Genomic DNA, 24,712 nt, shown 5'->3' with positions numbered 1-24,712 from the left:
CTGGAGTGCAGTGGCACAATCATAGCTCATTGCAGCCTCCAACTCCTGGAGTCAGGCAATCCTCCCACCTCAGCCTCATGAGTAGCTGGGACTACAGGCACATCACACCATACCTCTCGAGTGTTTAAAATTTCTGTAGATGTCTCATTATGTTGCCCAGGACTGTCTTGAACTCCTGGCCTCAAGCAGTCCTCCTGTCTTGGCCTCCCCAAATGCTGAGATTACAGGCATGAGCTGCTGTGCCTGTCCTACATTAACTTTCATGTGGTACTTGTTTTTATCACAGCAACAACCCATAAAAGAATCAGCCTCACAAAGATATGATGTCTTTGAAAGGAATGTACTATGATCTTTTTGTTGTTGTTGTTTTTGGTTTTTGTTGTTGTTGAAACAGAGTCTTACTCTGTCATCCAGGCTGGAGTGTAGTGGTGCAATCTCAGCTCACTGCAACCTCCATCTCCCAGGTTCAAGCAATTCTCCTGCCTCAGCCTCCCGAGTAGCTAGGACTACAGGCATGCGCCATCACCATTCCTGGCTAATTTTTGGATTATTAGTAGAGACGGCGTTTCACCATGTTGGCCAGGGTGATCTCTAGCACCTGACCTCAAGTGATCTGGCTGTCTCAGCCTCCCACAGTGCTGGGATTACAGGTGTGAGCCATCGTGCCCGGTCTGTGATCTTAAGTTGAAAATTAACTATCTTGAGCTGGTAGTTCACATAGTGTCACTTTGTTGCTGTGTTTCACTTAAAAAATTAAACCCAGGGCACTATTGTGAATCTGCTGTACCACATTCCAGTTTAGATGCTAATGCAAAAGGATTGTAATCACTGAAGACCTCCAAAAGTCATATAGGAGTGCAGTATTTTAACAGGTAGCTTTCTGAATTGAAATTCAGAGGATTAGAGAAATGAATCTAGTAGTGGGACTTTTTGTCCAGGTTACAGAGAGAAAGGGTGGGGACTCTGCTGGGAGTATGGAGGCAGCACATATATTTTGATGTCTTATTTTTTGTGTCATGTTGGCCTAGTCACTGATTCTTACTACCTTAAAGCTAATACTTTTAGCCCAATTGCTATATGAAAATGTGTTTGCTCTTACATTTTAGTTGCTTTAACCTGACAAATTAAGAACATTTTTACAGACTAAACATGTGATAAGAGCATTTAGAACTTTAATAGGGAACAGGTGTGACAGACATACTGTTAGTTGACAGTTTTATTTTGCCTGGTGCGTAAAGTTAACAAACCATCACTTTGGTAAAGGAAAAAGCAGCAGTTGTTACTTACTAGTCTCAGAGGCCTTCACTTTGAGGGACTGGGTCCCGTGAAACATGTTCTTCCATGCCTGGTTTCCATCAGTCTTCTCCAGAAGACCTATAAGCTGGTTCCATTCTCCATTGGAATGTATCCTATATCAACAAGCAATTGAATATGCCTAATTTGGGACTACACAAAAGTCTGTTTCTGTATCCATTTTCTGTTTGGAGCTTCCAGAATGTGTTAGTCATTGATTGGTATTGGAAAATGTTACATGTTTAACACACAAGCTTTACCTGTATAATTATGTATGATTTAGGTAGGTAATAACATGAATTTTCGTTTGTTTGTTTGAGACAGAGTCTCGCTTTGTTGCCCAGGCTGGAGTTCAGTGGCACAGGTCTCAGCTCACTGCAACCTCCGCCTCCCAGGTTCAAGTAATTCTGCCTCAGCCTCCCAAGTAGCTGGGACTACAGGCACATGCCACCATGTCTGGCTAAATTTTTGTATTTTTAGTAGATAAGGGGTTTCACTGTGTTAGCCAGGGTGGTCTCGATCTCCTGACCTTATGATCCACCTGCCTCGACCTTCCAAACTGCTGGGATTACAGGCGTGAGCCACTGCACCCAGCCCATAATGTTTTTAAGCTTCCTCCATGTTAGCATGTATCGGGATGTCCTTCCTTTTTATGGCTGAATGATGTTCCATGATATGTATGCAGCACATTGTGCTTAACCATTCAACTGCTGACGGACACTTAGGTTGTTTCCACCTTTGGTTACTGTGAATAATGCTGCAGTGAACATTGGTGTACAAGTATCTGGTTGAGTCTGTTTTCAGTTCTTTGGGATGTACATAGGAATGGAATTGCTGAGTCACGTGGTAATTCTGTGTTTAACTTGTTAAGGAACCACTAAATTATTTTCCACAGCTGCACCATTTTACATACCCACCAGCAGTGTACAAAGGTTCTAGTTTCTCCACATCTCCGTCAATGCTCATTTTTTTGTTTTGGTTGTTGTTTTTTAAATTATAGCCATTCTAGTTGGTGTGAAGGACTTTTTTTTTCCCCTCAGAATAGTGCATTTAAAAAATTGTCTTTGGCCGGGCATGGTGGCTTACACCTGTAATCCCAGCACTTTGGGAGGCCTAGGCAGGTGGATCATTTGAGGTCAGGAGTTGATGACCAGCCTGACCAATGTGGTGAAACCCCCACTTTACTAAAAATACAAAAAATTAGCTGGGCATGGTGTTGCACACCTGTAATCCCAGCTACTAGGGAGGCTGAGGCAGGAGAATTGCTTGAACCCGAGAGGTGGAGGTTGCAGTGAACTGAGATTGCACCACTGCACTCCAGCCTGGGCAACAGAATGATATTTCATCTCAAAAAAGTAAGTAAATAAAAATAAAAAATCATCTTTTAATTGGGTTATATATCTTATCAAGCTGTCAGAGTTTATATATTTTAAAGATTTAATGTCCCTTATCCAGATATATGATTTACAAATATTTTCTCCCATCCTGTGGGTTGTCTTTTATTTTCTTGGTAGTGTCCTTTAAAATGTTTTAAATTTTGAGGAGATCTTACATCTTGTACAATAGAACAGATAGTATGCTTTCTGTTGCCTATGGTGTAGAGATTAAAAAGGCTGATAAGCTAGTCCAAAACTACAAAAATAAAGATGTAACTGGTATCTATACAGTGCCATGAGTTGGGAGTGGAAAAGAGGAGGTAGTGGTAAATGGAAAGGAAGGTGGGGAGGGATGGGGGGGTCACAGGTTCTCATTACTTCTTTGACCAGCTCCAGGGCATAATTGAGTTCAAGTTAATTAAATCAGATTAGTAGGATGCCCATTAAGCAAAAAGTCACCTATTTTGTAAATAGTTTTCAGTGCTTTTTCTGTTGTGTAGTCGTGACAGGAAAGAAAGAATGGGAAATTTTTCCATAAGATTACCACTTCTTAAGTCATTTTCCTTGATGAAGTTAGGCCCTAATCAAGAACCAAGAGGCTCATGTAGTCTGCTCTACATTATAGAAATGGGTACAGTTATTTATGGTCATCATTAAATCCCATGCTGGGCTGTGGTTTGATTGCAGTATTGTTTAAAAATGTATATCACTAAACTGACTTTAATTTTAGATTGAGCAAAATATACTTATGAAGGTAAATTTTATACCAGAATTTAAAAAAAATACTACTTTTTAAAGCCAAATAATGATTTTTCTCACACTTCTATTAGCACAGGTTATTGAAGTAACAATGAAGGTGATTCTTTGTTATCTAAGCAGTGGCTGATTTTTTTCTAAAAAGTCAATTAAGAGAGGTTACTTGGCACAATAAAGTTCTGAAAGTGCTCCAATGGGTTATTTTGGAGACTAAGGGTAGTATGCTTATATTGTCTATGCCATAGAAGTGGCATTTCCAGAATATCTTGCTTACAATTTTGAACTCTAATGTCTGGAGGAGAGCTTCATTGAAATATGTTTCCTTTTAAACTTTTGCTGCTATACCTTATGGATCCTCTCAACTGAGTATGTCTCTAAATTTCCATCTGTTTCTAGGCTGTAAAACTGGACTGTTTTCTGTCTCCTTCTGTAACTCTTGACTTCATGCCCATGCAGTGTGTTTCTGTGTTACTATATTATACTTTTGTTTCTCCTTTGTTTAAGGAGTGGATCACTTTCCAGAAAAATTTTTATCTAAACACTTGAATTGATTTTTGGATTTAGAGCAGTTCACCAATATGTCTCCAGAGCTGCTATTCTCTATCATGACTTAGTTTTAAATTTTAAATAAGTTTTTGATTATGCAGGTCCTGTTCCCCTTTTTTCTTAATATCAAATGGTGGTTTTTATATTGGGATTCTTATCCTTACCTAATGTGAGACGACTGAATTTTATTTTGCTGTGCTCTTAGGATTTGATGTTAATAAAACATTTAAATTATCAATCTTTCCTTGTGATATTTACCTTTTTTTGTGTGAGATGGAGTCTCACTTTGTCACCCAGGCTGGAGTGCTGTGGCACGATCTTGGCTCACTTCAACCTCGGCCTCTAGGATCAAGCAATTCTGCCTCAGCCTTCCAAGTAGCTGGGATTACAAGCACCCGCCCCCATGCCTGTCTAATTTTTGTATTTTTAGTAGAGATGGGGTTTCACCGTGTTGTCCAGGCTGATCTCGAATTCCTGACCTCAAGTGATTCACTCGTCTTCACCTCCCAAAGTGCTGGGATTACAGACGTGAGCCACTGCACCTGGCCTGATACTTACCTTTTAAAGAGGTATAGGTTGGGCGTGGTGGCTCAGTCTTGTAATCCCAGCACTTTGGAAGACTAAGGTGGAAGGATTGCTTGAGCCCAGAGTTTGAGACCAGCCTGGACAACATAGTGAACCCCATCTCTACAAAAAATAAAAAAGTAAAAAAATTAGCCAGGCATGATGGCATGCCCGTAGTCCCAGCTACGTGGGAGGCTGAGGCAGGAGGATCACTTGAGCCCAGGAGGTAAAAGCTGCAGTGAGCTGTGATTGTGCCACTGCATTCCAGCCTGGGCAGCAGAGCAAGACCCTGCCTCAATAAATAAATAAAGATGTATGGATAGTGCATGCTGTTTTAAAACTAAAATTTTAGAAGTTTATATGTATATGTGTATATTGTAAAAAAATTCAAACAATTTTGAAAGTACACAAAGTAAAACATGAAAGTTCTCTTTAATCTCATCCTACTCTCCTTCTGTAGTCACTTGTCAGGTTTTTGTGTACGTGCCTTTCTAGTCCTTTTTGGATGTGTTTATACTCAGATATAATGCACATGTGTATGCACATACACATTGCTTATTGTTTTGTGACTTGCCTTTGTGTTTTGTTTTTTTTTTTTGCTTAACAGTATATCTTGGAGAGCATGCCATATCGGAACATACAGATTGTTCTACTTCATAATGTACACAATAGTTTGTTTAGCCATTCCCATATTGGTGGAAGTTTAGATTTGTTTTGGTGGACATAGACATTTGTTTACAAATGACACTGCTGTAAGCATTCATGTACCTATGTCTTTGTGCACATGTGCAACAGTAGCATAACTCCTAGAAATGGAATTACTGAGTCAAAGTTTGAGCAAACTTAAACTTTGATTGAATGAACTTAAATAAATTGCCCTCTGAAAGACTGATTTATACTTCTATGAAGTATGAAGATACTGGTTTCTCCGTATTCTTACCATTGCTGAATATAACATTTTATTTTATATTAATTTTATGAACAATGAGTTTTAGAAAATTTTTACTTTTAATCCAGTGGAAAATGGAATCACATTGTCTTTTTTTTTTTTTCGAGATGGAGTCTTTGTCGCCCAGGCTGGAGTGCAATGGCATGATCTCGGCTCACTGCAACCTCCGCCTGCCAGATTCAAGTGTTTCTCCGCCTCAGCCTCCCAAGTAGCTGGGATTACAGGCACACACCATCATGCCCAGCTAATGTTTGTATTTTTGTGGAGATGGGGTTTTGCTATGTTGGCCAGGCTGGTCTTGAACTCCTGACCTCAGGTGATCCGCCCACCTTGGCCTCCCAAAGTGTTGGGAGCATGAGCCACCATGGCCGGCCTTTTTAAAAATTAATTAATTAATTATTATTATTATTATTTTTTTTTTTTTTTGAGAGGGAGTCTCGCTCTGTCACCCAGGCTGGAGTCAGTGGTGCGATCTTGGCTCACCGCAACTTCTGCCTCCCGGGTTCAAGCGATTCTTCTGCCTCAGACTCCCGAGTAGCTGGGACTACGGGCATGTGCTACTATGCCCAGCTAATTTTTGTATTTTTAGTGGAGACGGGGTTTTAGCATATTGGCCAGGCTGGTCTCAAACTCCCGACCTCGTAATCCACCCACTTTGGCCTCCCAAAGTTCTGGGATTACAGGTGTGAGCCACTGTGCCCGGCCTTTTTTTTTTTTTTTTTGTTTGGTGACGGAATCTCGCTCTGTTGCCCAGGCTGGAGTGCAGTGGTAATCCCAGCCTTTTAAAGTGCTGGGATTACAGACATGAGCCACGGCGCTCAGCCAGAATCTCTTTATATGCAATATATAGTATCCCATCACCTTTGTCTAGTGAAAATATTTTCCTCCAGGCTGTTACTTATTATCTGATTATACTTGTGATGCCTTTCTTTGTTCAAAAGTTTTTATTATTAATGTGTTCAAACATAAATCCTAGCTGTTTTGGTTCTCGTTTAGTGCCAAGCAAGATGTCTTTTCCTGTCTCAGTTTATTTTCCTCTAGTACTGTCATAGGGTTTTTACTTGCTGTGTGTTTTAGAACTTTAATTCACCTGGAGTTTAGTTTTGTTATAGTGTAATGCAGAGATCTAATTTTATTTTTTCCCAGATGGATAGCCAGTTACACAAGTATCATTTATTAAATAGTTCATTTTTCTCCACCTATTTTAGGTGCTTTTATTACTTGTTGAATTCTTATTTATACTTGGGTCTATTTCTGGACTCTCTTGAGTTTCATTATTCTATTTGTCTATTTTTATACCAGTACCACCCTGTTCTACTTGCTGTAGTTTTATAAAATCTTATGTCACCTGGTGGGACAAGTCCTCATTTGTAGTTGTTAATATTATTTCAGTTTTGGCCATTCACTCACATTTACTCTTTCTGAAAAGTTTGAGAATCAACTTACCAAGTTTTATTTAATACAAAAAGACAAATCCCAATCAAAGTTTGCTTGAAGTTGCCATAAGTTTATCGATTAATTTGTGGAGAACTGAATAATTACAGTATGAATTTTTCTATCTAGTAATACAGAATGCCTTCTATTTATTTATTTATTTGAGACAGGTCACCCGGACTGAAGTGCAGTGGTGCAATCAAGGCTCCCAGCGGCCTCCACCTCCCAGGTTCAAGCAATTCTCATGCCTCAGCCTCCTAATTAACTGGGATTAGAGGTGTGTGCCACCATGTCAGGCTAATTCTTGTATTTTTAATAGAGATGGGGTTTCACCATGTTGGCCAGGCTGTTCTCTAACTCCTGGCCTCAAGTGATCCGCATGCCTTCACCTCCAAAAGTGCTGGGATTACAGGCATGAGCCACCGTGCCTGGTCTGCCTTCTTTTTATAATATTGATTTTATTTGTCCTACACTAAAATGTTTTTAGTTTCTTCATATAATTCTTACACATTTAGTTTTACATTTATTCCTAAACACCACCAGCATCTGGTGAGGGCCTTCTCACTGTGTCATCCCATGATGGGAGCCAAACTCATCCTTTTACAAGAAACCCACTCCGTGATAATGGCATTAATGCATTCTTTGTTTTTCTTTTGAGACTGAGTGTCGCTCTGTCGCAGAGACTGAAGTGCAGTGGTATGATCTCAGCTAACTGCAACCTCCGCCTCCCAGGTTCAAGTGATTCTTCTGCCTCAGTCTCCTGAATAGCTAGGACTACAGGCACCCGCCGCCATGCCTGGCTGATTTTTGTATTTTTATTAGAGACAGGGTTTCGCCATGTTCATTAGGCTGATCTTCAACTCCTGACCTCAGGTGATCCACCTGCCTCAGCTTCCCAAAGTGCTGGGATTAAAGGCATGAGCCACCATGCCAGCCAATCCATTCTTTTTTATGTCAAATAGAATCCAAGCAGAAATCCATTCTTGAGGGTGGAGCTTCCGTGATCCAAACACCTCTCATTAAGCCCCACATCCTAACACTGCCACATTAGGGAGGAACTTGGGGCACATTCAAACCATAGCACATAATATTGATATTGAGCCAGTTTGGTATTTCTGTTCCTTTATTGGTGTGTGATTTGTAGTTAAACCACTGATTATTTTGGACTTTGGTCTAGGAGTAACCTGTATAAGTTTGTCTATCTCTTCTCTGACCTATCTTGAGTGCTGTCATAGTAGGTTTCCTTTTTTTTTTTTTTTAAGGGACAGAGTCTCATTCTGTTTCCCAGGCTAGAGTGCAGTGGCACAGTTATAGCTTGCTGCCACCTCAAACTCCTGGGGCTCAAGCTACCCGCCTGGCTGAGCCTTCCGAATAGCTAGGACTACAGGTGCGCGTCACCATGCCAGGCTAATTTTTTCATTTTTTGTAGAGATGACATCTTGCTGTTTAGCCCAGGCTGATCTCAAACTCCTGGCCTCGAGCAACCCTCTTGTCTTGACCTTCCAAAGCGCTGAGATTACAGGCGTGAGCCACGGTGCCCAGTCACTCTTAGGAGGTCTTAAATCTAGTAGTGTAGTCCCTGTTTTTAGGAGTGTGTTCTTCAAGAGATGCTTCTAGTTGTGACATCTAATAATGGTATTTTGCTGTGGCTGTTAGTATAGTATACTATAGTATAGTATGGTATGGTATGGTATAGTATAGTATAGTAGGTGTAGATGTCATTTTTGGTAGCATACATATTATTTCTGTTTTATAAACAAACAGATCTAAGAAAGATTAAATTACCCACTGTCACACTGGGTTGTGACAGAGTTATAAAACTTTAGTTTTAGTTATAAAATCTTAAGCACTCTAGTTCAGTGTTCTGAGAGTGTGATTTCCTGTAAGGTTCAGGTTCTTGTGATCTTTGCTGAGTTCTTTGTGTTTCCCTAAATGTATTTCCCCATTTGGTTGATAATTTTGCAAATGCTCAAATGTTATGTTTGCTTAATACTATTATTTGGAATTGTCTCCTTTGTACATTTTTCTGGTGTTGATTCTTAAATTCAAATAAATTCTAGTTCCTAAAGAACACCTGAGATACTAAAATGTGATTACTTCATGATGAGGTTCTTTACATGTTGCATTTTCAAGCAGTTGAATCTTTTTGGCCAACTTTCTTGCTTTTGAAATTCCCTAGGTGAATGATATCCTCATTTTAATGTTATTTACCTTTTTATAATAAGAAAGAAGTACAGGCTGGGTGCTGTGGCTCACGCCTGTAATCCCAGCACTTTGGGAGGCCGAGGCGGGCAGATCACAGGGTCAGGAGATCGAGACCATACTGGCTAACACAGTGAAACCCGGCCTCTACTAAAAATACAGAAATTAGCCGGGCGTGGTAGTGGACACCTGTAGTCCCAGCTACTTGGGAGACTGAGGCAGGAGAATGGCGTGGAGGCAGGAGAATGGCGTGAACCCAGGAGGCAGAGCTTGCAGTGAGCTGAGATTGTGCCACCGCACTCCAGCCTGGGCGACAGAGTGAGACTCTGTCTCTAAATAGTAAAAATAAAAAATAAGAAAGAAGTACAGTTTGGCCTGTTTAGTGGTTGTTAAGAAACCTTTCTTCCTTTTTTTTTTTTTTTTTTTTTTTTTTTGAGATGAAGTCTTGCTCTATCACCCAGGCTGGAGTGCAAAGGCATGATCTCAGCTCACTGCAACCTCTGCCTCCTGGGTTCAAGCGATTCTCCTATCTCAGCCTCCTGAGTAGCTGGAATTACAGGCGCCTGCCACCACGCCCAGCTAATTTTTTTGTATTTTTGTATAGATGGGGTTTCACCATGTTGACCAGCCTGGTCTCGAACTCCTGACCTCAAGTGATCCACCCGCCTCAGCCTCCCAAAGTGCTGGGATTATAGGCATGAGCCACCGCACCCAGCCTGAAACCTTTCTTTTAGAAGGAGAAATAGGAGAGGTTGGTCTTGAACTCCTGACCTCAAGTGATCCACCCGCCTCAGCCTCCCAAAGTGCTGGGATTACAGGCGTGAGCCACCGCACCCAGCCTGAAACCTTTCTTTTATAAGGAGAAATCAGAAGAGGTTAGGGCTTCATCTGAGTGATTTGATGTATACAAAGATTCATGTTACCTTTGCTGTGTGCCTTTCTCCAAGTATTCTCTTAAGAACTGAATTAACTGATTCCTAGGCTTTTAGACCACCTGCAACAATATCTGGGTTGTAGTGATACATGAGACACTTAAGATATTGCTTCTTCCTAGAAATAAGATGAGTATGTAACTTGTATGTTCTACAGCGACATTAAGAATTTATCATTTAATTAACAAGACTAAGTGAGCATTTCCTAAGAGTAACAAGAGCTCTGTGCCTATCCATTAAATCTGGAAGTTTTCAAATTATTGTGTCTGAGCTCCTGGACTTCCTGAAGGTTTCTAAACCTGGTCTTCATCTTTGATCATTTTCCATTCCTTCTATTGTAGGGAATGCAAATTGATTCAAAATGGCTGAGATGAATTAAAATAAATAAAAATACTGGAATTGACCAATTACAGAATCAAATTAGAGGGTGAAAATTCCAGTGTACTTTTTCTATAGGGTCCATTTGGCATGTAAGTCAGATACTATAATTCTCTATTATCTGAGAAGCCATCCGTAAAATGTTAGAGGGACATCCAGACAGATGAGGAAACAATCTCTTTAGTGTAGTGACTTCTAACTCACTCTTAAGTTTTATTTATTCTATTTTCTTGCTATTGCTTCTGAAGAAGCAACTTCCCCAAGCAGACAGTCATCAAGTCATTAAAGACTTTAAGTTATGCAAATATAAAGAATTGCGTTTATTAATTAGTAGTGAGGCTCAAGTCATTTTATAGATGCAAGTCACTATTGCATTCTTTGTTAATATAACCATTTTACATCCTCTGTATCAGCACATTGCTTGGCACTTTGTAGACAGCAAATACCTAGGGATTTACAGTAAGTTGAAGTGTTGCCTGAATTAAGGTTTTCTTACATGGATGTTGTCATCCAAAAGACCACCAGGATGGCTACATAGTAGAAAGAAGAGCTTTATTGGTGATATCAGTTTGCATACTGGGTAGAGAGTCTCTGGCATAGATTGTGCTCCATCTTTGAGGAGGAGACGGGCAGGTTGGGTTTTATGCTTCACGTGGTCTAATATTATATAGTAGTCTTAAATATGAATCCGGTTTGGGAGAAAGGCTATACATATTTACGAGGGGAATTGGGCACATGTGCAATGGATAAACATATACGTAACATTCATCCCATGTTTACTTTGGGGTGGGCTTTTAGCATTAAAATAAGGTGGAATTGCTGGGTGCGGTGGCTCACACCTGTAATCCCAGCACTTTGGGGGGCCAAGGCCGGCTGATCATGAGGTCAAGTGATCGAGACCATCCAGGCCAATATGGTGAAACCCTGTCTCTACTAAACATACAAAACTTAGCTGGGCATGGTGGCGCACGCCTATAATCCCAGCTACTCTGGAGGCTGAGGCAGGAGAATCGCTTGAACCCAGGAGGCGGAGGTTGCAGTGAGCCGAGATTGTGCCACTGCACTCCTGCCTGGGCAACAGAGCGAGACTCCGTCTCAAAAATAAATACATAAATAAAATAAGGTGGAATTTGGCTCTTTATGTCAAAGGGCAAACTATAGGACATAAAGAGAAGTTTGTGTGCAACCTCTGTAAAGTGGCTGAAACTGGCTTAAGATCTGCAACTGCATATCAGAAAAGAATGTTTCTAAGGCTGGTCCTCTGTGCAATCACAGTTATAGTGGTCTGGGTTGTAAATCAGAGTTAGGAGGGGTCTGATAATTTGCAAGAGTGTAATTTTTTTCTTGTAGCTGTAGGCATTTAGAAATTTGCCTTGCCAGCCAGGCCCTGAATCCTGGCCCTGAATCCAGGCCCAAAAATCCAACTTTTGTTTCCTCAACCTTAGGGTCCATCTTAGTTGATAAAGGGATGTCTATTTTGGTCTTTCAGATCACAAGGGAAAAAACATTGAGGAAAATGAAATGAGGGAAATGTTGTAATTGTCTGCAGTTCAATGGATTATATCCTTCCTTTTTCTCCTTTCCAGGATATAAGCTTTTAAAATATTACTTTTTTTTTTTTTTTTTTTTTTGACCGAGTTTTGCTCTTGTTGCCCAGGCTGGAGTGCAATGGCACGATCTTGGCTCACCGCAACCTCCGCCTCCCAGGTTCAAGCCATTCTCCTGCCTCAGCCTCCTGAGTGGCTGAGATTACAGGCATGTGCCACCATGCCCGGCTAATTTTGTATTTTTAGTAGAAACAGGGTTTCTCCATGTTGGTCAGGCTGATCTTGAACTCCTGACCTCAGGTGATTCACCTGCCTTGGCCTCCCAAGGTGCTGGGATTACAGGTGTGAGACACAGCACCCCGCATTTTTTTTTTTTTTTTGGAGACAGAGTTTCTCTCTTGTTGCCCAGGCTAGAGTGCAGTGGCTCAGTCTCGGCTCACTGTAACCTCTGCATCCCAGTTCAAGCGATTCTCCTGCCTTAGCCTTCAGAGTAGCTGGGATTGCAGGCACACACCACCACGCCTGGCTAATTTTTTGTATTTTTAGTAGAGACAAGGTTTGACCATGTCCAGGCTGGTCTTGAACTCCTGATCTTAGGTGATTCGCCCGCCTTGGCCTCCCAGAGTGTTGGGATTACAGGCGTGAACCACCGCACCTGGCCTGGAGATAGAGTTTCACTCTTGTTGCTCAAGCTGGAGTGCAGTGGCGCGATCTCGGCTCACTGCAAGCTCCATCTCCCGGGTTCAAGCCATTCTCCTGCCTCAGCCTCCCGAGTAGCTGAGATTACAGGCGCGTGCAACCACGCCTGGCTAATTTAAAATATTACTCGTTAATTAGAAAAAGAAACATGCTTCACGCTAATTTGGAGGTTTTCTGCAAAAGCTTTCTACTTAAGAAAATATTTAGCTTCATTGAGAACTTCCATACTTTAATATGTGGATTTGCGATGAAATATGCATGGTCAAACGCAATGCACACATTTACAGATACTGTGAGTGCAAACTAAAAATGAGATTGGGAATCCACTAACAATTTAAGTCAGGTGTTATACTCAGCTTTCTCCCACTAGACATAATTTTTTTCTTAATGATAAGCTTCCTTTAAGAGTGATTACAGGAAAAACCCTTTTTTCTAACCTCTATGGGTGGGACTGGAAGAAATTCTAAAAAGTTGGCCAGTAAATATCTAGGCAGTGTATTCTTATAGTCAAAGGAAAGTAAATTCCCCAGGGATGGCAGGTATTTTTTTCTGGAAAATCCTTATCAGATGTCTTATTTACATTACAGATGTTCCTCAACTTAAAATGTGGTTGTGTAGTAAGTCAAAGTGTATTTTAAACTTACAATACAGTATTTTCAGTTTACGATGGATTTGGAGGTAACCCCCATCATAAATGAGGAGTGTACTGAATGTGTATGCTTTCACACCATTGTAAAGTCGAAAAATTGTAAATTGAACCATCTTCAGTCAGAGATTGTCTGTAATTGGTAAAAGTACTATTAGAACTGTTTTGAGGTCGGGTGTGGTGCCTCAGGCCTGTAATCCCAGCACTTTGGGAGGCCAAGGCAGGCGGATCATTTGAGGTCAGGAGTTCAAGACCAGCCTGACCAACATGGTGAAACTCTGTCTCTACTAAACATATTAAAAAATTTGCTGGGCATGGTGGCGGGTGCAGTAGTGGGCACCTGTAGTACCAGCTACTTGGGAGGCTGAGGCAGGAGAATCGCTTGAACCCTGAAGGCGGAGGTTGCAGTGAGCCGAGACCATCTGCGCCACTGCACTCCAGCTTGGGCAACAGAGAGAGACTCCACCTGAAAAACAAACAAAAAACCAGTCAGGCACGGTGGCTCACACCTGTAATCCCAACACTTTGGGAGGCCGAGGCTGGTGGATCATGAGGTCAGGAGTTCAAGACCAGCCTGGACAACATGATGAAACCCCGTCTCTACTAAAAATACAAATATTAGCTGGGCATGGTGGCGGGTGCCTATAATCTCAGCTACTTGGGAGGCTGAGGCAGGAGAATCGCTTGAACCCAGGAGACAGAGGTTGCAGTGAGCCGAGATTGCACCACTGCACTCCAGCCTAGGTGATGGACCAAGATTCCGTCTAAAAAAAAAGAAATGTTTTGAAACAGATAATAGACTTACATAAAGTGTTGCTGGGATATTATGGGCTCCAAAGCTGTTGTTTGCAGCAGGCACCAGACTGGTGCATCTGGATGACTGCCTCCCCACCGCGCCATAGTACCTGCAGCATTTTGGGGTGTTTGGGTGGAGGTAGATTGTTGACAGCATGTAACCAGCATTCATTTAGATTTTAAGGCTCTCTCTTTAGATATGGGTTCATGGCAAAAAAAAAAAAAGATTTTAAGGTTTAGTAGTCTTATGGAGAATGCAACATAACCTTAGTCTTCAGTGCTTGACAGATGTAAATCTGAAGGACACCTAATAGTTTTTTTAATATATATATAAAATAAATATATAAAAATATATATATATAATATAAATATATTTATATAAATAAATATATATATAAAACTATAGGTGTGTGTATATATATAGTTTTATATATTCATATATTTATATATATTTAGAGACAGCAAGACTAAAAAACATAGAAGTTAATATAATGTATAATATATAAATTACATTTTCATATATTATACAATTTATATCATATAACTTATGATATATAATATATAAAATTTGTGTGTAATATAGTATGTAATTTATAATATATGTAATATAGTATAAAATTTATAATATATTATCATATATTAAAAATATAAATATATGGCTGGGTGTGGTGGCTCACGCCTGTAATCCCAGCACTTTGGGAGGCTGAGGTGGGCGAATTACCAGGTCAGGAGATCAAGACCATCCTGGCTAACATGGTGAAACCCTGTCTCTACTAAAAATTAAAAAATTAGCTGGGTGTGGTGGCGGGCGCCTGTAGTCCCAGCTACTTAGGAGGCTGAGGCAGGAGAATGGCGTGAACCCAGGAGGTGGAGCTTGCAGTGAGCCGACGCTGCACGCTAGCCTGGGCGACAGTCTCAAACAAACTATACACACACATATGTATATATGTGGAGGTTATAGGGAGCTGAAATCGTGCCACTGCACGCCAACTTGGGTGACAGAGTGAGACCCTGTCTCCAAAAACAAAACAAAAAAAAAGTGAGAGAAATTGAACAAGATATAGTTTGAGATTTGACCCCATAAAGTTGTCAACATTTGCCTAGTTGGAGTAAAATAGAATGTCATTTTGTACTTGTTGTGAACATGGTGCTTTTTTCTCCCTCCAAATCTTAGTGCATGATCCGTAAAGGTTATTGAATTGTTTTTCAACTTCTTAAAGGAGAAATTTCAGTTAAAATTTTAGGCACTTATTCTAAGTGAATTGAGTGTATATATTTGTCACTAGAAAATTACTATCTTTAGGCCGGGCGTGGTGGCTCGTGCCTGTAATCCCAGTGCGTTGGGAGGCCGAGGTGGGCAGATCACCTGAGGTTAGGAGATGGAAACCAGCCTGGCCAACATGGTAAAACCCGTCTCTACTGAAAATACAAAAATTAGCCAGGCATGGTGGCGCCTGTAATCCCAGCTACTCGGGAGGCTGAGGTGCGAGAATTGCTTGAACCCGGGAAGCGGAGGTTGCAGTCAGCAGAGATGGTGCTCCAGCCTAGGCGACAGAGCAAGACCCTGTCTGAACAACAACAAAAAAAGTTACTATTTTTAGTTCAATAGTAGCTTATAATTGTAGCGACAGTATTTGTAAGTTGCTGTGGTTTTGAATGTTGCTCTTAAGACTGTTGTTAGTTACCCACTAAGTTTTCATTGCTAGGAAATTTCAGAGAATGTGAAAAAGTTTTGGTTAAGGCTGGAAAATATCTATTCTTGCTTTCCTCAAAATTGGCTTCAGTGATTACTTAATGACAGCAGAATGCTTTGAAAATATGCTCTTTAAAGTCTAGCTATTATTAAAATGCCATAATAATTTATATGTAAGTGATAGTTGCTTTTTTGTTGTTGCTGTACCTGTGGTAAGAGGAAAGCATTATTAGCAAAATCCTTAAGAAAAATATAGTATAAAAAGCTGGTAAATAGATAATTTACAAAAATGGAATGTGGATGAGAACATGAGACACCTGTGTATAGGTTTGACATCTTTATATTCATTTAAATTCTTTGTTTCCTTGGACTTTGCAAGTAAGGTTGTTTTTTCTTTTTGACAAACCGTATAGTAATAATTATTATTATTATTTGAGATGGAGTCTCACTCTGTCGCCCAGGCTGGAGTACAGTGGCATGATCTTGGCTCACTGCAACTTCTGCTGCCTGGGTTCAAGTGATTCTCCTGCCTCAGCCTCCTGAGTAGCTGGGATTACAGGCATGAGCCACCACGCCTGGCCCCTAATTATTATTTGTAAATTAAACAAATTTTTTTGTAGAGGCCATGTGCTGTGACTCTTGCCTATAATTCCAGCACTTTGGGATGCAGAGGTTAAGGGATTGCTTGAGACCAGGAGTTTGAGACCATTCTGGGCAACATAGTGAGACCCCCATCTCTATAAAAAAAATTAAAATAAAAATTAGCCAAGTGTGGTGGCACATTCCTGTAGTCCCAGCTACTCAGGAGGCTGAAGTGGGAGGATCGCTTGAGCCCAGGAGGTTGAGATTGCAGTGAATGGTGATTGTGCTGCTGCACTCCACTCTGAGTGAAAGAGCAAGACCCCATCTCAGTCAATCAATCAGTAATAAAATACAACAAAAAATAAAATTTTTTGTAGAGACGAGGTCTTGCTGTGTTGCCCAGGCTGGTCTTGAACTCCTGGCCTCAAGCAGTCCTTCTGCCTTGGCCTCCCAAAGCACTAGGATTATAGGCATGAGCCACCATGCCAGCTAAATGATTTTTTAAAAGATTATTTGTATATATCTACAATTTCCAACTAGTTTCTCATTTATTTATTTATTTTTTTGAGACACAGTCTCACTCTGTTGCCTGGGCTGGAGTGTAGTGGTATGATCACGGCTCACTGCAGCCTGAATCTCCCAGGCTCAGGCAATCCTCCTGCCTCAGCCTTCTGAGTAGCTGGAACCATAGGCATGCACTACCACGCCCAGCTAATTTAAAAAAAATTATTCATAGAGATGGAGTCTCCCTTTGTTGCCCAGGCCGGACTTGAACTCCTGGTCTCAAGCAATCCTCCTTCCTTTGCTTCACGTGATCCTCACTCCTTGGCCTCACCAGCTGTTGGGATTACAGGCGTGAGCCATCACCTAAAGTGATACCAGACCCAACACCCATTTTAATGCAGTATAAAGCTTGCAAAATTGAACTCTCCCATGTCAGGAAGCAAACTGTGTTCTAATTTCTAAATTACTAACTGGGCTTCTAAATGTATCTGTTCATACAGTAGAGCATTACAGAGTGCTCTGTATATTGTTGGTGTTTCACTGAGTGTTTGCCATTGTTTAGTACTGTTTGTCTTTCCATTTATTCAATATTACCATATACTATAATCACTAGACCAGAGTAGAGCATTCGGCAAGCAAAGAGTTCCAAGTAGGAGTCAAAATAAACTGGGAAATAAAATTGCCATAAAATTTTGTGGATAGTAGTTGAAAAATGCTTTTCAAAAAGGGTCTATAGTAAGTGGGAAGGTAGGTCACACCTCATTTTTTATAAAGTTCTTTCTGCACCCAACTTTCAGAAGTTTGTGTATACTCAGTGATTAAAGTAGGCATTTATAAATGGTGTGGGAATAATTTTAAATTGAGTTTAAGGAGTTAAACAATTTTGTACTTATTTCTATTTTCTGTAAATGATGGGATGTATTTAATAAAATACACTTTTGATCATTTCTTCTTCTTCTTTTTTTTTTTTTTTTGAGACGGGGTCTTGCTCTGTCACCCAGGCTGGAGTGCAGTGGTGCGATCTCGGCTCACTGCAAGCTCCGCCTCCCAGATTCAAGCCATTCTTCTGCCTCAGCCTCCCGAGTAGCTGGGATTACGGGCACCTGCAACCACACCTGGCTAATTTTTTGTATTTTTAATAGAGACAGGGTTTCACCATGTTGTTCAGGCTGGTCTCAAACTCCTGACCTCATGATCCACCCACCTCGTCCTCCCAAAATGTTGGGATTACAGGCATGAGCCACTGTGCCCAGCCAGGATATATTTACATGAACATTATAGCTATGAAGAATAAAGATACCCATTAAGAAACTGGATTATGTGAAATATCTTAAATTTTTCTTTATTATTTAACATACAAGCAAAACTTCTTTATTGTAGAAAAATTAGAATATAGAAATTAATACAAAGGAAAAAAGTATAATCCCACCACTGGGTTGAATGAATTCTGATATTTTTCTTATGTGTGCTTCTTCCAGAAATATGGCTACACACACCTTTCTGCAGGAGAGCTGCTTCGTGATGAAAGGAAGAACCCAGATTCACAGTATGGTGAACTTATTGAAAAGTACATTAAAGAAGGAAAGATTGTACCAGTTGAGATAACCATCAGTTTATTAAAGAGGGTAAGGAGTGTGAATGAATGCCAACCAGTTCAAACCAGCGAGGAAACAAGAAATTAAATTTACCTTTTGGCCAGGCAGTTGCTCATACTTGTAATCCCAGCACTTTGGGAAGCCAAGGCAAGAGGATCACTTGAGGCTGGGAATTCAAGACCAGCCTGGACAACCTAGTGAAACCCCATCTCTACAAAAAATTTTTTTTAAAAAGCCAGGCATGGTGGCATATGCCTGTAGTCCCAACTGCTTGTGAGACTGAGGCAGAAGGATTGCTTGACCCCAGAAGTTCAAGTCCAGCCTGGGAAACATAGTGAGACCTCCTCTCAAAAATAAATAAACAAACAACATTAATAATAAATATAAATCCACCTTTCATGTGTGTAATGAAAAATATCAAAAGTTTTGTTTTGTTTTGAGACAGTGTCTTTGTCACCCAGGCTGGTGTGTAGTGTCCTGATCATAGCTCACTGCAGCCTCAACCCTCCAGGCTTAAGCCATCTTCCCACCTCAGCCACCTGAATAGCTGGGACTACAGGTACATGCCACCACACCCAACTAATTTTTTTCTATTTTTTGTGGAGACAGGGTCTCACTATGTTGCCTAAGCTAGGCTGGAACTCCTGGGCTCAAGTGATCCTCTCACCTCGACCTCCCAAAGTGCTGAGATTACAGGAGAGAGCCACCACATGTGGCTCCGAGTATTGAATTTCTTGCTTGTGGAAGGTGGTTATGCTTGAGAATGGCAGAACTAGAAACTTTGCTTTCACCTGGGAAGAAATTGGACTGTGGCAAGGATTCTCTACTTTGATTTAGGATCACCTGTAGCTCAACTTAACATCCATTTATGTGCACTTGGTCCTTTCTTCCCAACATTCAGACAGTTACTCTGTTCCATTTCTGTTTCTTCTTTTATCCTCCCTCCCCTGCTCCCTTTTCTTTTTTGCTTTCTTTTGTTCTTTTTTGTTTTGTTTTGTTTTGTTTTGTTTTGAGTTAGAGTCTCACTCTGTTGCCAGGCTGGAGTACAGTGGCACAATCTCGGCTCACTGCAACCTTCGCCTTCCGGGTTCAGGAGATTCTCCTGTCTCAGCCTCCAGAGTAGCTGGGACTACAGGTGTGCACTACCACGCCCAGCTAATTTTTGTATTTTTAGTAGAGACGGGGTTTCACCATGTTGGCCAGGATGGTCTCGATCCCTTGACCTGGTGATCTGCCCGCCTCAGCCTCCCAAAGTGCTGGGATTACAGGCGTGAGCCACCACACACCTGGCCCCTAAACCTCTTTCTTTCTTCTTTCTCGTGTTTTTGTTTTTTGTTTTTTGGAGATGGAGTTTCGCTCTGTCGCCCAGGCTGGAGCGCAGTGGCGCAAACTCGAGTCACTGCAAGCTCCGTCTCCCGGGTTCACGCCATTCTCCTGCCTCAGCCTTCCGCGTAGCTGGGACTACAGGCGCCCACCACCATGCCCGGCGAATTTTTTTTTTAAATTTTTTAGTAGAGACGGGGTTTCACCGTGTTAGCCAGGATGCTCTCGCTCTCCTGACCTCATGATCCACCCTCCTCGGCCTCCCAAAGTGCTGGGATTACAGCGTGAGCCACCGCGCATGGCCCTTTCTCTTTTTTAACCCAAGTCCTTCTCATCATTGATGTTCGCTCAGCCATGGTGTCTACTTTTCTGCTGCATCACCAGCTTCAATGTGAAATGCTAAGACTTAATAGCTTTCAAAACTAAAATATGTCACATCTGAGGCTTGGTGCAGTGGCTGATGCCTGTAATCCTAGCACTTTGGGAGGCCGAGGCAGGGGGATCTGAGGTCAGGAGTTCGAGACCAGTCGGGCCAACACGGTGAAACCCCGTCTCTACCAAAAAATATAAAACATTAGCCAAGTGTGGTGGCACACACCTGTAATCCCAGTTACTCAGGGGGCTGAGGCAGAAGAATGGCGTGAACCTGGGAGGCAGAGGTTTTGGTGAGCTGAGATCATGCTACTGCACGCCAAGCTGGGTGACAGAGTGAAATTCCATCTCTTAAAAAAAAAAAAAAAAAAAAAGTCCGGGCATGGTGGCTCACACCTGTAATCCCAGCACTTTAAGAAGCCAAGGTGGGTGAATCACGAGGTCAGGAGTTCAAGACCAACCTGGCCAACATGGTGAAACCCCATCTCTACTAAAAATACAAAAAAAAAAAAAAAATTTAGCCAGGAGTGGTGGCAGGCATCTGTAATCCCAGCTACTCAGGAGGCTGAGGCAGGAGAATCACTTGAACCCAGGAGTGGAGGTTGCAGTGAGCCGGGATCAAGCCACTGTACTCCAGCCTGGGCAACAGGGCGAGATTCCGTCTCAGATGAATGAATGAATGAATGAATGAATGAATGAATGAATGTATGTCACATCTGAAAAACAGACACCTTGTATTTACTAGGTAACTTTTCATTCTAGATTCCTAAAACTATAATCATTAACAGGTATTTTCACATATAAGAACAGTGAGGGAGAAAAAGAAGTGCAATATTGGGAACAACAAGAAATAGCTGAAGCCTGATGGAAAAGAGCTATATAAGCATCTGGTTGGAACTAAAGACATTGGGGATGAAAAGTGGCTCATAAACACTTTCTTACATCTTGTCTCAGAGGTTGAAGTAACCTGCTTCTGTTGCAAAATAAACAAATCCTGTCTCCCCATTCCCTCTCTCTAATGTCCTTTCTCTGCTCTATAAAGCAGAGAAAGCATTGTGAAAGAGCAGACTATATGGTTTTTACTTTTTCACTCTCTACTTTTTAACCCTTTGCAGTCAGATTCTGTTTCCATCTCCATTGCAGCTGCTCTTGCGTGTTACCAATGATGATCTCTAGCAAATAATACTTTTAGTCATTATTTTTCTTGTAGTATTTAATTCTGATCAGTCTGTTTGAAAATCATTCCTCTTTTGTTCTTTATGACAGCATCTCTTTTTCTTCTCCCTACTGAGTGACTGCTATTTCTCAATCCTCTTTAATAGTTATTCTTTTGCAAGTTTCCAAAACCATGATGCTTCTCAGGGTTTTATACTTGGTCTTCTTCGGCTCTCATTTTATATGTTTCTTTCTGGATGGTTTTAGCCATACCCAAAGCTTTCACTATGCTAATGTTGCTAAAGTCTATAGCTCTAAAACAAAATGTTTGTTTTGAATTCTAGACATATATTTTTAATTACCTAACTACTAGGCCTCTATCTGAATGTCTCACAAGTGTCTCAAAATCAGCATGTCAGAGGCTGAGTGTATTGTCTAAAATGTGATCTTCCTTTGCTTCCTGTCTTGCTTAATGGTTCTACCATCTACCTAGCTATTCAAGGCAGAAATCTGGGAATCAATCTATATCTCCTGCCTTTTCCTTACTTTCCCAAATCCATTCAGTGAGCGTATCTTTCCAATTATCTTTCTTTTAATCCTCTTCTGTTAGTCTCTTCTCTGTCATTACTATCACCTTAGTTCACATCCTCTTTTTTTCTTTTTTTCTTTTTTTTTTTTTGAGGCAAGAGTCTCGCTCTGTCACCCAGGCTGGAGTGCAGTGGCACAATCTCGGCTCACTGCAACCTGCACCTTCTGGGTTCAAGTAATTCTCTGCCTCAGCCTCCTGAGTAGCTGGGATTACAGGTACCAGCCACCATGCCCAGCTAATTTTTGTATTTTTAGTAGAGATGGGGTTTCACCGTCTTGGCCAGGCTGGTCTTGGACTCCTGACCTCATGATCCACCCACCTTGGCCTCTCAAAGTACTTGGGATTACAGGCGTGAGCCACTGCACCCGACCACATCCTCTTTTTTTCTTACCTGAACTATCAGTAGAGACTCCTAGTTAGTCTTTTTGCTTTTAATCCATCTTTGTCCCCTTCTGATTAATCCTTTTCAGTGCAGTCAGAGTGATTTTTTTTCTAAAAGGCAATATGAGCCTGTTATTTTACTGCCTAAAATTCTTAAATGTTCCTCTATTGCTTCCGGAATAAAACTCAAACTCCTTGGTGTCCCATACAAAGTTCTTCATGAGTCTTACTCCTTGCTTACTTTCCAGTCATATCTCCCACCACTCTCCACACATATCCTGAGTCAGTTGTGCCGGCTAATAGATTCATTTAAGCGGTTTTGCTTTCTCATTTATATTTCCAGTTTCCACTATCTGGAGGACACTGATCCCTGTCTGCCTACACGTGCCATTTCATTATTCAGGATTCAGTTCCACTGCCACTTCTTTGGAAAAACTTTCTTTGGCAGTTTCCTTGCAGTTTGTGCTGACTTCTTTGTTTTACTATAGCATCCTTTGCATACTTGATTATAGAACTTAGCACATGTGTGTATACATATTTGTCATGCACTCAACTGTGACTCCCCCCAGGGACAAGAGTCATGACCTTGCTCTTCATGTTCCCTGATGGTAGACCTCGAATGAGTGTATGCTGAATGAGTATGATATTGATGTGCGTTCTTCAGATATCTTCCACTACCATAGTTGTGGTAGAAAGGCTATAGCAGAGGCCCAAAAGCATTCTGCTGAAGTTTTGCAAATATCAAAGAAGCTAGATGATAGGTTAAAACCAATTCTCAGATAAAGGGATCATGGGTCCTGACAGCCATTGTTCTTGAGGAACCAGAGAAGTTTGAACATGGAGAGTACTGAATGTCAGTTCGTTTTGGAATAGAGGCTCCTCTAAGGTTTATTACAGTCGTGTACTTGCGCTTATCCTGTGGTGATTGAAGTGGCAAGGATTTGGAGATTAGAGATTTCTGTCTCATATTTACATATTCCCACATTCTACCTAAATTCACGCTTTGGAAGAGGATGGTGAAATGGGTTGTTCTTGCTATCTTTCTGAATGTGTTCTTTTGTTCCCTTTGTTTTGGGGCAGCCAGTGACATTTGGGTTTAATTAGCTTCCGTTAAAAAGTATTTTATCCTACATTAATAATTAATGCTAATGGTCTTTTATATTTGTCCAAAGCTTTGTGTTGTTGGACTTGAATTACATGAATAGCAGAGTTGAGCACCTGTAGAAGTAATATACTTTCCACTACAGCTAAACGACTTGGGAAGAGCAAAGGGAACACAAGACAGGGTCTCTAGTTGCTGAAGCAAAGATAATGGTTAATGGTTATTTTCCTCTTATTGCTGCTTTTATTGCTTATTTATAACTTTGTGAATGTGTATGTGAAAGTAACATATACTTAACTGTAGAAAATTTGGAAACCATAGAAAAAAATTGTGTGTAAAAATGCGATGGTTGTGAGAGGAGCACATACCCATAACCACACCAGCTTGAGGCAACCATGTTAATACATTGATAGATTTCCTTCTAGTCTTTTTTTGCTATGTACCCTCCACCCTTTACTTAGGGGTTAAATAATAATAATAAAACAAACACCCGTGTATACACTACCATGCTTGAGAAATTTCATTTTGTTAATGTAGTATTGAACCTAAATCTTCTTTTTCCTTTAGGAAATGGATCAGACAATGGCTGCCAATGCTCAGAAGAATAAATTCTTGATTGATGGGTTTCCAAGAAATCAAGACAACCTTCAAGGTTGGAACAAGACCATGGATGGGAAGGCAGATGTATCTTTCGTTCTGTTTTTTGACTGTAATAATGAGGTAATGAAAATCTTCATCTGCCCACATAGGCTTTAAGCAACTGTTAGTCGACTATTGGAAAAAAACAAAGGATTTTTTTAGTTACATTTATATTGGCAGCAGTGTTTTTTGAATTGGTGGATTGGATGGACAGAACAGCACTGTCTTGCTGTTGGAGTATTAAAAACTATTTGGCATTGGCAGCCTTGGGGAGCTAAATTTTCCTTTATTTTCAAAATAACAAGAATCAGTTTTGATTTTTAAAAAATAAGAATTGACATAATAATATTAGGTAAGAAGCTGAACTACTTTCTTAGGTAGACATTATCATCAAAGAGTATCTTGCCTTAGGGTGTTGTTTACTGGAAGAGAAACACGTTTCTGAGAAGTTGGGAAAACTTTCTGTTTTAAAGAAACATACAGGGCCGGGTGTGGTGGCTCACGCCTGTAATCCTAGCACTTTGGGAAGCCAAGGCAGGCGATCACCTTAGGTCAGGAGTTCAAGACCAGCCTGGCCAACATGGTGGAACCCCGTCTCTACTAAAAATACAAAAATTAGCCTGGCGTGGTGGCACACGCCTATAATCCCAGCTACTTGGG

The 24,712-nt window shown here is 40.9% G+C and overlaps 1 protein-coding gene across 1 annotated transcript in view; it reads left to right on the top strand.

The window, feature by feature from the left end:
* Positions 1 to 24,712, top strand: part of CMPK1 (cytidine/uridine monophosphate kinase 1) — a 42,907-nt gene that overhangs the window by 13,023 nt on the left and 5,172 nt on the right. Inside the window, exons 2-3 of the mRNA XM_007978837.3 lie at positions 18,375 to 18,521; positions 23,981 to 24,133. Coding sequence (XP_007977028.1) covers positions 18,375 to 18,521; positions 23,981 to 24,133 — 300 coding nt within the window. The remainder of the gene's footprint in view (positions 1 to 18,374; positions 18,522 to 23,980; positions 24,134 to 24,712) is intronic.

The sequence above is a fragment of the Chlorocebus sabaeus genome, chromosome 20 (assembly GCF_047675955.1).
Source record: "Chlorocebus sabaeus isolate Y175 chromosome 20, mChlSab1.0.hap1, whole genome shotgun sequence".
Taxonomy (NCBI): Eukaryota; Metazoa; Chordata; class Mammalia; order Primates; family Cercopithecidae; genus Chlorocebus; species Chlorocebus sabaeus.
The sequence above is the reverse complement of the archived record's forward strand: the minus strand, read 5'-3'. Positions and strand labels throughout refer to the sequence as shown.